General features: G+C 38.7%; 1 protein-coding gene across 1 annotated transcript in view; it reads left to right on the forward strand.

Moving 5' to 3' along the window:
- cacna2d3 (calcium channel, voltage dependent, alpha2/delta subunit 3) overlaps positions 1-10,499 on the forward strand; it is a 41,486-nt gene that overhangs the window by 26,862 nt on the left and 4,125 nt on the right. The window contains exons 19-41 of the mRNA XM_046029525.1: positions 856-927; positions 1,725-1,805; positions 1,909-1,983; positions 2,850-2,933; positions 3,250-3,321; positions 3,443-3,504; positions 3,614-3,681; positions 3,833-3,878; positions 3,992-4,089; positions 4,232-4,325; positions 6,115-6,210; positions 6,299-6,420; positions 7,034-7,111; positions 7,212-7,273; positions 7,360-7,404; positions 7,493-7,555; positions 8,058-8,128; positions 8,234-8,309; positions 8,602-8,642; positions 9,099-9,154; positions 9,370-9,487; positions 9,648-9,760; positions 10,016-10,098. Of these exons, the coding sequence (XP_045885481.1) occupies positions 856-927; positions 1,725-1,805; positions 1,909-1,983; positions 2,850-2,933; positions 3,250-3,321; positions 3,443-3,504; positions 3,614-3,681; positions 3,833-3,878; positions 3,992-4,089; positions 4,232-4,325; positions 6,115-6,210; positions 6,299-6,420; positions 7,034-7,111; positions 7,212-7,273; positions 7,360-7,404; positions 7,493-7,555; positions 8,058-8,128; positions 8,234-8,309; positions 8,602-8,642; positions 9,099-9,154; positions 9,370-9,487; positions 9,648-9,760; positions 10,016-10,098 (1,776 nt within the window). The remainder of the gene's footprint in view (positions 1-855; positions 928-1,724; positions 1,806-1,908; positions 1,984-2,849; positions 2,934-3,249; positions 3,322-3,442; positions 3,505-3,613; positions 3,682-3,832; positions 3,879-3,991; positions 4,090-4,231; positions 4,326-6,114; positions 6,211-6,298; positions 6,421-7,033; positions 7,112-7,211; positions 7,274-7,359; positions 7,405-7,492; positions 7,556-8,057; positions 8,129-8,233; positions 8,310-8,601; positions 8,643-9,098; positions 9,155-9,369; positions 9,488-9,647; positions 9,761-10,015; positions 10,099-10,499) is intronic.

Here is a 10,499-nt window from a genome sequence, read left to right on the forward strand (position 1 = left end):
TGATTTCTCACCTTTCTTATGATCATTGAGACCCCACGAGGTGAGATCTTGCATGGAGCCCCAGTCCGAGGGAGATTGACAGTCATGTTTAGCTTCTTCCATTTTCTAATGATTGCTCCAACAGTGGACCTTTTTTCACCAAGCTGCTTGGCAAATTCCCCGTAGCCCTTTCCAGCCTTGTGGAGGTGTACAATTTTGTCTCTAGTGTCTTTGGACAGCTCTTTGGTCTTGGCCATGTTAGTAGTTGGATTCTTACTGATTGTATGGGGTGGACAGGTGTCTTTATGCAGCTAACGACCTCAAACAGGTGCATCTAATTTAGGATAATAAATGGAGTGGAGGTGGACATTTTGAAGGCAGACTAACAGGTCTTTGAGAGTCAGAATTCTAGCTGATAGACAGGTGTTCAAATACTTATTTCCAGCTGTATCATACAAATAAATAGTTAAAAAATCATACATTGTGATTTCTGGATTTTTTTTTTTAGATTATGTCTCTCACAGTGGACATGCACCTACGATGACAATTTCAGACCCCTCCATGATTTCTGAGTGGGAGAACTTAAAAAATAGCAGGGTGTTCAAATACTTATTTTCCTCACTGTATATACATTCTGTTCAGAATATATGGGATGTACTGATTAAGAAATGCTGAGTAAACTTTTTTAAGTACTGTAGGTGTATAAATGGTGTGCAGATATAGCCCAAACAATGTAGTTTAAATGTCTTTCTTTTTCTGTGCAGTTTTTGCTATTGACTGATGCCCATAAACCTGATCAGAGAACATGCTGACGCCCTCTGTGTGATTATTCAGTTAAATACGGTAAATTCAACTGAAATTCCGTTTTTTTTTCAGTTGAAAGAAAAAGCAGGCCCAAGTCTGATGACTACCGTCGCCATGCCTGTCTTCAGCACAAAGAATGAAACGGTGAGAGAGTGAGTCAGTGGGTGACTGAGTGATAGTGGTGGAAACTAACAAGAATATTTACTACTGTTACTGTAATAATTTTTTTCTACTTTCTGCTTCTCTCCACTACAAAGTGCTTTCTACTCGTCTACTTTTGTTACTTTTCAGTTGAAGATTTTACATTAAAAACATAAAATAAGCTTAAGAAATTCAATACATTGTGAAAGATTAAATGAATAATTTTTGGCTTGTGACCCCTTACAACAAAAATCTGTCTTAATTGGAGCTCCTTGTCATGGTTCAGATGCAATTCAATCAAAGAGTGATTTTCCACCTCCCACATGGTTTCAGTTAAATAACAGTTTGAAGGGAAAAGAATTCTAGAAATTTGTGTAGCAGAACTTTGTTTTTTCTTGTTTCCTTCCACATTAATTCTGACGACCCCTCAGATTTATATGACCCTTTGTAATGGCATGACCCCAAGGTTGGTTGGAAACCTCTGCACAAACCTTTGTACATCTATATATTTCTATAATATATAATAATAATAATAATAATAATAATATATAATAATAATAATAATAATAATAATAATATATAATATATAATAGTGTATATAATAATGTATCACAAACAGTACATTTCACATTTGATACTTTAAGTACATTTGCTTGTATTATTTTTGTATTTTTACTTTGCATTGGTACTTTTACTTAAGTAAAGGATCTGAGTACTTCTTCCACCACTGCTGAGTGACTGAATATTCATGTAGTTTTCATCTAAAGTTCTGTATGTGTGTTTTGAATCTTTTCATGCAGAAGAACCAGGGTATTCTGTTGGGGGTCGTAGGAACAGACATCCCTCTGCAGGAGCTGATGAAGCTCATCCCGAAGCATATGGTACATTCAGCTGTTCTTGCACTTTTGCTTTGAATAACTGAATTTATTAATGTGGATTTTTTGTAATAATTTCTTCCTCACATATCTCTCTTTGTGTCTCTAGTTAGGAATCCATGGATACGCATTTGCTATCACAAACAATGGCTACATCCTGACACACCCGGACCTCAGACCTTTGGTAATTACATACACCAGAACAATCTCACAGCATTCCCTGACTTTACCCTGTTTTTTCCGTTTTGTTTTGTCCATGCAATTGTATGCTTAACCGAAATGATGAATTGAAAGCCTCCATTAACGAGGTCACGCAGAGACAAATGTGTTATCTGGTTAGGAGGCTAAATGGGCTCGTATATTCTGTAATCCCCACCTTTTCCTTTGATGTATGCATGCAGGGATAAAGGCCACTCATAGGGCTGGCTGGCCTGAGATTTCCCAGAGGTAACTTAACACTCGCTGGCAGAGACCACAGCCTCTCCCCCAGGGACCGCTGGTTCCTCAGGAGCTATGGCTGTGCTAGTGGATCTGTGTGTGCCAGTGTTAGTGCTATTCCTCTCTGTGCAACTGTGTGTGTGTTGGTCTGTGTTGTTTTTTTTGTGAGTGTCTCTTTGTGGCTAAAACTGTGCTGTGGTTGTAGTTATTGACTTTCTTGTTTCTTGTGGACCAGACGACATACAGTAGCAGAGTTTGACATGTACACACTTTAATGCATTGATGTTGACTTGTTTGAGCGTAGATTTCCTATCAATCATATTAACTATTTTTAATTTACCTGACAGTGTTAATTTCACAGACGATTTGTTAAATAATTACGCAGTAAAACCTCCAGAGCAAGGCTTGATAAATAGGAACATACAGAAAGTTTTCATTTGAACACAAAAGACAGATTACAGTGAAAGATTTGCTCCATAGATTTATTTCTTTATTATCAAGCTCATAAATTTCAGGCCAGATTACTGTAGCAGACATGTTTAAGCCGTTCAAAATGAAAGTCATTGCACAAAAGGGATCATTGAATTGTGTATATTGTGTTCCTCTGTGCAGTATCAGGATGGTCAGAAGAGGAGGAAGCCCAACTATAGCAGCGTGGATCTATCTGAGGTGGAGTGGGAAGACAAAGATGATATTGTAGGTGTTAAACCCCTTAAAACCAATATTGTAGAAAAAAAAGTCTTCTTCAGTGCAAATATATTGTAAGTAATTTGAAACACTAGATGTACTTTTACTCTACATACAACATTGTGTGACTGCAACTGACATAATGCTTTGATTTCACGTTGTTACCAGATTGAGGAAAGTGTCTATTATTTCACATTAGCCCTAAGAATTATAAAGGTATGACTCTGTTTCCCAGTAAAATGGCAGCCACATACAGGCTGCTTGATCAGTGACCTAACCTCGACTTCTCCGCTGTATGTGCCTCTTTGGGTGCTTTATCTTTCAGCTACGCAATGCTATGGTGAACAGGAGGACAGGGACTTTCTCTATGGAGGCGAAGAAGACAGTGGATAGAGGGGTGAGGCTGCAGATTAAGATGTTTAGTGTCTCCCTATCAGATGAGGGTTGTTCTCTCTCTTTATGTTGTCTCTAGAATAAAGGAGTAAATCTTATCTGCATGTCTGTTTCTTCTCTTTCAGAGGCGTGTCCTGAAGATGCACAATGACTATTTTTATACTGACATCAAAGGAACACCATTTAGGTGGAGGAAAAGTTTTATATCAGTCCTAAAGCCACATTATGTCACTTTATGTCTTGGTTACAGTTAAATGTTAACCGACTGGTTGATTCTCTCCTGTTTCTGCCTCCAGTGTCGGAGTGGCTCTCTCCAGAGGTCATGGAAAGTACTTCTTCAGAGGAAATGTATCAGTTGAAGCCGGTATGTCGCTCCATCGCTGTCATTTACTCTGTTAGCAAAAGGCTGAATGCAGTGAGATGCATGTCACTCTGACCAGCTTGTTTGGGAGGGCTTATTGTATCAGTCTACCCAGAATGGCACTGCTGAAGCGTTACTGACTTGTGTTTTTCAGGGCTCCGTGATCTGGAACAGCCAGATGTCGCGCTGGCAGATGAATGGTAACGCTGGGGTTATGGAAGTGGGCATTCATGCGCTATGTAGGTTATCCCTCTGTGTTCATCAGGGATGTTGAGGCCTGTGATGTAACAGTGTAGCTCTGTTTGGACCGCAGGACTTACTGCAACACAGAGGAGCAGCACGAGCACCGTCACCTGACCCAGATTCAAGCCATCAAGCTCTTCATGACGGGCCGCAGACCACACCTCAAGTGTAAGAGACATCTGAGTCAGAGCTGAAGAAATTAAGCTACTAGGAGCTTGTTTTGTCCGGGATGAAATTTTAATCATACATAAGGGTAAAAAGGTCTGTATTTGTCAATCAGGTCTTTAAACTGGTCTGCAACATTGTGCAGGTGACAGAGAGCTGATTCAGGAGGTGTTGTTTGATGCTGTGGTCACTGCTCCACTGGAGGCCTACTGGACCGGACTGGCACTCAACAAGTCAGAGTAAGAATATTTTGGTAAAACTTTACATTCTCGTTATAAGTCTACGGTGTTTATAAGTCATTAATGAAGGGTGTCTTATTAGGGTTTTCTAACAAGCCATCAGCAAATGTTTGTAAGTCATCTGCAGTTTTAAATGTTAGCAGATCGTTAATATGAAGTTCTTATAAAATCCAAACATCCATAATAATCTAATACAATCCAACCCAAAAAATATTCCTATTAATGTGTAACTGATCTATGGAGAATTATTAGCCTCTAACAAAGCCATTCAGTACAACCTTTTTAGAAGGTTTGGCTTTTTAGCGCATTTTTTTAATAGAACCACTAAAACCAAATCTTTTTACCATTAATGATTGGTTCACAAGTATGTCTTTAAACAAAACTCACAAGCCCATATGAATGTTGTTCCTCCTGTATGTACAGGATCATCATCATCATTGTAAAAACCCTTGTTCTGTACAAAAATGCATTTCACAGTTCAGCTGAAGCTAATATGTGGCTTCACCAGTCTAAGTTACCCAAATCAAGTGTGTATCTTCCAAAGTTACGGTCTCTTTATGCTCACTCAGACACTGTTTCCTTGCTGTGCAGTGGTGCAGGGAGGGCAACGCAGAGAGGGAACTATGTACTTAAAAGACTGTAAGGTGAGAGCCCAAAGGATACTAAAAGACAGTACCAACCCCAGTCACAGCCTGTTCACCCTGCTGCCATATGACTGTCGTACCACCAGACTTAGAACAGTTTCTTCCCTCAGGCAGTGAGACTCTGAAATTTATCCTCAGCACTGCACCATGTAAAATTGTTTTATTTCTATGAGTTATCATTCATTCACCCATCTATTATAAATAATCTTTGTTATTATTATTATTATTAATGATTGTTTTTAGTGAGTAGCATAAAGGGAACTATAACTTAATCAACCTTGTGTTATAAAATAATAAATAAATCCACCTTCTTCTTTGTGACTGTTGTAAATACACACTTTATTTATTTTAATCAAACTGCATGAAACCTCATATTGGCTTCAGCTGAACTATAGAATTACTTTTTGCACAAAATGAGGACTGTGGATCTTGTCGCCCATGACTTACAATAGTATCAGGTTAGGAAGGGTTTTTTTTACAGCCAGTATGGAAAGGAGGAACAATAATGGCAAACAAACACATGGACATGTGAGTGCTGTTTTAAGACAAACTTGACAAATGTGATTCCATCCTTTAACACTCTGAGTCCTATTATAATGTCCTGATGTGCATGTTGTTGTATAAGATCTGTCTTAAAATGCATATTCAGTATATATGTGTCATATGAGGTCTTGTCAACTAATGATTTTTTTCATTTTTGTCTATTGATCATTATTTTGTTATGAACCATGAATAATTTTGCCTTTAAACATCAAACATCATGAGAAGCTCCCAGGGTCCAGAGTGATGGCTTAAAACTTATTTTGTCTACAAACCATCAAACAACCTCAAATGAATCATCAATAAATCAAAAAGAAAGTGGGTTTTAGAAGGTGTAACATATATGTAACATATTTACAGTATACCTCCAAATTGACAGCTACATCAGCTGCACCAAGAACTCTCCTCTATACACCATTTATTTTAATAAGCAGCAGACCTGAGTTTAAATACATATATAAATATCCTACATATTACATTTTAAAGAAGAATCTAAATTGCATTTGGCATTGCATAATTGTGCTCAGTCAGGAATTTTCAGGAAAAGTACTCAAACAGTATGGGCAGATGTGTTTATGTGGCACTGCTCTGCATTATACCAACAGGAACTCAGACAAAGGAGTGGAGATTGCCTTCCTGGGTACACGAACCGGCCTGTCGAGAACCAACCAGTTTGTCCCCTCCGATCAGCTCTCCAATCAGTGAGTGCTGCTGCTCAACATTTCTCTAATCACTGATGAATCTCTTCCTTTGCTTCTCGCCTCAGTTTCATTTTGTGTGCTTCCTCAGAGATTTTCTGACAGCAGAGGACAAGGAGGGTGTGTTTACTGCTGATCACTTCCCTCTGTGGTACAAGAGAGCGGCGGAGCAGGTCCCCGGCACGTTTGTCTACTCCATTCCCTTCAGCACAGGTATGCAGAACAAAACTGGGGATTGGAGATAGTAGCTCAAGTCTGCAGTACAAAATAAAAGTTCCCTGAGCCCGCATAAAATAATACCAGACAGACAAGTCTATCTGCCTATTGCTGCTAAATTATCTCATCAATTCCCTCTTACTCATGTGGTTGCCTTAGTCATTCAGCATTTTAACATCTAAATCTTTTTATATGTCCCTCTTTCTGTAATGGATTGTGGTTTTTACTGGTTTCCACTGACGAGCAGCACAGCTCACCTCCCTCGCTGCTTTTCTGCAGTTAATGTGACTCATGTTCTGTGTGCTAGCCAGAAGATGGAGAATTCAGCTTCACTGTCTAGGACATTTACCATTTACCACCTTTCCTCTGTTAATGATGACTGTATCCACTCATAACCTGAAATGTCCTATCGCAGTGTCCATTTCAGGATTATTGGAGTCATCTGGCTGTAGAGAAAGCTCTGACTGGACACCATTCCTGTAAAGTAATGGACTGGTACTGCGGTTTCTTTTGAGCCTGCCAACTGGGGCTGCTGAGTAAAGGGCACCATCTAGTGAGCAGATAATGTAATCTGAACAAATGACTTGTAGTTTATTCTCTTCCTCTCTAGCTTTAGAAAATAAGAGTGTGGTTTTGGCGAGCACAGCAATTCAGCTCCTCGATGACAGAAAGTCTCCAATCGTTGCTGGTAACAACCTCTTAACCATCTTTCATAACGTTGTTATCTTCATGTTAATACTTATTTTGGGAAACTGTGCTGTGTCTTACGTGCTTGGTCTTGTGCTCAGCTGTAGGGATCCAGATGAAGCTTGAGTTCTTTCAGAGGAAGTTCTGGACTGCCTGCAGACAGGTTACTACTCAATAAATACTGAGACATACAGTAAAATGAGCTCTCTGATTAGGAGCGAAACTAAGCTACTTATGTTTTGTGCTCAGTGTACAGCTCTGGATGGAAAATGCAGCATTAGCTGTGATAACGAGGTAAGAACAGTCACATGACCCTGGCTTCTTTTTTTTTTAATGTTCACATTGTTTTGTTAACATAATCTTTTATTCACCTTTCTGACAGGACATTAACTGTTATCTCATTGACAACAATGGTTTCATTCTTGTCACAGAGGAGCAATCTCAGGTACTGTGTGCATGGTTGCATATACCTGTTTAGATAAATGTACAAACGTTTGAATGGATGGAAACACCTAAACACATGTCCCCCTTCCTTTACCATAACTGTTTAATTTCTCCTTACATGTTTTCCCAAAACATGTGTGCTTAGAGCAACACTGGAAAATTCTTCCAAAAAGGAAAGTTCTTGACAAACAGAGGAAGGCAGACATTTTGCACTTTAGAACATCCCACAGAGATTCAATAGATCTGATATTATACTGTAAGTGGTCACGCACTGTTCACATCATATCAGCCTGTAAAACATTAGTTGTATGACTTTTCAGACAAACATTGAATGGCAAAGTCCCTCGTTTAATTTTTGGGAAAGTTTTAAGTTTCCTGGAGTGTCTTTTCATGTCACTAGGCTATGGCATGCATGAAAAATCTTTAATTAAAATTTACTTAGTACTTAGTACTGTGTGTGCTAAGCTATGTGCCTGGGTGCTTTGACACAACTTCTCTCTCAGACAGGGCTCTTCTTTGGAGAGGTGGAAGGTGCTGTTATGAACAAACTTCTCCAGATGGGGTCCTTCAAAAGGTCAGAGACACAATATAACATTTCTCTGAAAACATTTAAAAGTATTTTGTTACGCGTGTCATATTTTATGTCATTACAACCTCTGCTGCTCTGCTTGCATCGCAGGATCACACTGTATGACTATCAGGCCCTTTGCAAAGAGTATGCTGGGAGCAGCGACAGTGCGCGCACTTTGGCAGACGTAAGTGTGCAAGACAGAACATCAGCTGGTAGATACACAGACAGAAACATTAGAGACAATCATTTTATCATATGTGGTACACTGCAGCACATCTATATTTGTATGACCAAAGTTAAAATCACCAGCATAGATCTAGATAGCTCTCTCTGGGTTTGTGGTGAACCCTATTTGCACACTTGTGAAACCTGAGTACAAAGCAGTCTCACAGTGAACGCTGACATTAAACAACCTTTAACATTATTTCATTTTTGCACACAGATTCTGACACCTTATGCTTTTCTCTCTCTTTCAGCCCTTCTCTGTCATTAAGTGGCTCCTGACTGAGCTTGTAATGTAAGAATAACACAAAAATCATATATACTCTAATTATTATAAAATTTATGATACAATGTACACAATGTGATACCTCTTTATAATAAAGGTATATTAATAATATTAGATGAACATTTAAATACTTCTCTACTTCTTTCATCAGTTTAATAACTCAGCCATAAACACATTTACATATTGGTCTACATCCTATTAATTATGTACTAATATTAGTTCATAACTAAACATGTCACCAGTACCAAGATACATTGGTTAATAGTTATTAATACTTATTATTTTTAGTAAATGTGTTTAAAATCCATGTCTTCATTAACTATTTATATCATTTTATAGACATTAGCTACTCTTAGGACTAGCTTACTTGTATGTGTGTATTCTTGTGGTAATGCTTAATAAATTCACATTTCTGTCATTGGAACATTTGTTTTAATGTGATGTTCTTTTGTGTTTTTTCTCAAGTTTTTTGCTAGAATTTAACCTTTACAGCTGGTGGAATATCGATCTATCTGTTAAAGGTAACTGTAGGCGTAACAATGATTATTGTAAGTGTGTGTGTGTGTGTGTGTGTGTGTGTGTGTGTGTGTGTATGTGGGTGTGAGAGAGAGAGAGAGAGAGAGAGAGAGAGAAAGGTAAATGTGTGAGAAAGTATGAGAAGGAGAAGTCGAAACCTTCCCTATGATGTTTTGTCAACTTCTGCAGTTCAGTTAAACTTGCTTTGTGTCACGTACAGCTCAGAGATCTCGGGGGAAAACAATGATGGTGCCATGTGATACCGAATACCCTGCGTTTGTCTCTGAACGCACCATCAAAGAAACAACAGGCAACATTGACTGTGATGGCTGTATGAGGTACTGCTTTAGGCCAACTTAAAATAGTTACACAGTGAATCATTAAATAATCACCCCCTTTGCTAACAATAACTATCCTTGTTAAACAGTAGGTGTTCAGTCTGCTACTGTTCATATTCCAACATTTTAATTCTAGTTTCTGTCTCTGCTTGTGCTGCAGGTCTTTTGTCATACAGCAGATTCCCAGCAGCAACCTCTTCATGGTTGTTGTGGAAAATAAGTGTGACTGCAGCAGTGCGCCTCCAGTAACCATGGATCCAATCGAGATCATGTATATCCTTTCTAGATGAAGCACAGATGTTTGACATTTTGAAACTTTTTCTGAAAGCATTTTCATTTCAGCTCATGATTAGTTAGATCATAAGAATATTTATGAGTTACTGAGTTTGAGAATTATTTTATTTCCTCTTAATATGTGTGTTTGATCCACTTAAATGTTTCGTTTCGCATCAGGCTAAATGACCTGTGTGTATGTTGGTGAAGCTCTGCAGTTCTGTTCATTCATTTACGCCCTTGACGCCTCTGAACACAACGAGTCACTAAAATGTGACAGACTGAAGTTTCAGAAGGACAGAAAGAAGCCTGAATCATGTCATCCTTTCCACCCTGAGGTATGAGAGTGTGTGTTTGTCTGTGTGTGTGTGTGTCTTCATGTACATTTATAGAGTGAAGATGATTCTTGATCAAAAGAACAAAGAGTCTGGTTTACATGACAGAGTATTTCCTGGCCAGGCGCAGTGACTTCCTGGTGTCTCCACTTTGACAACCAGATGGTGACAGCAAGTCAGTGATCCAGGCCTAGAAATAGTCCAGCACATAATCACTCATAATAACGCAACTTGATGTTTTTTCATGTTGGGTTTTATATAAATTAAACACACAAGAAGTGCTAACAGGCTGATATTTATACCTTTGGACAGAGCCAGGCTAGCTGTTCACTCCATATTTACCGTACAGACATGCGAGTGGTATCATTATCTTCTCATTTAACCCTGGGCAAGAAAGCGAGTAA

The sequence above is a fragment of the Micropterus dolomieu genome, linkage group LG18 (assembly GCF_021292245.1).
Source record: "Micropterus dolomieu isolate WLL.071019.BEF.003 ecotype Adirondacks linkage group LG18, ASM2129224v1, whole genome shotgun sequence".
Lineage (NCBI taxonomy): Eukaryota > Metazoa > Chordata > Actinopteri > Centrarchiformes > Centrarchidae > Micropterus > Micropterus dolomieu.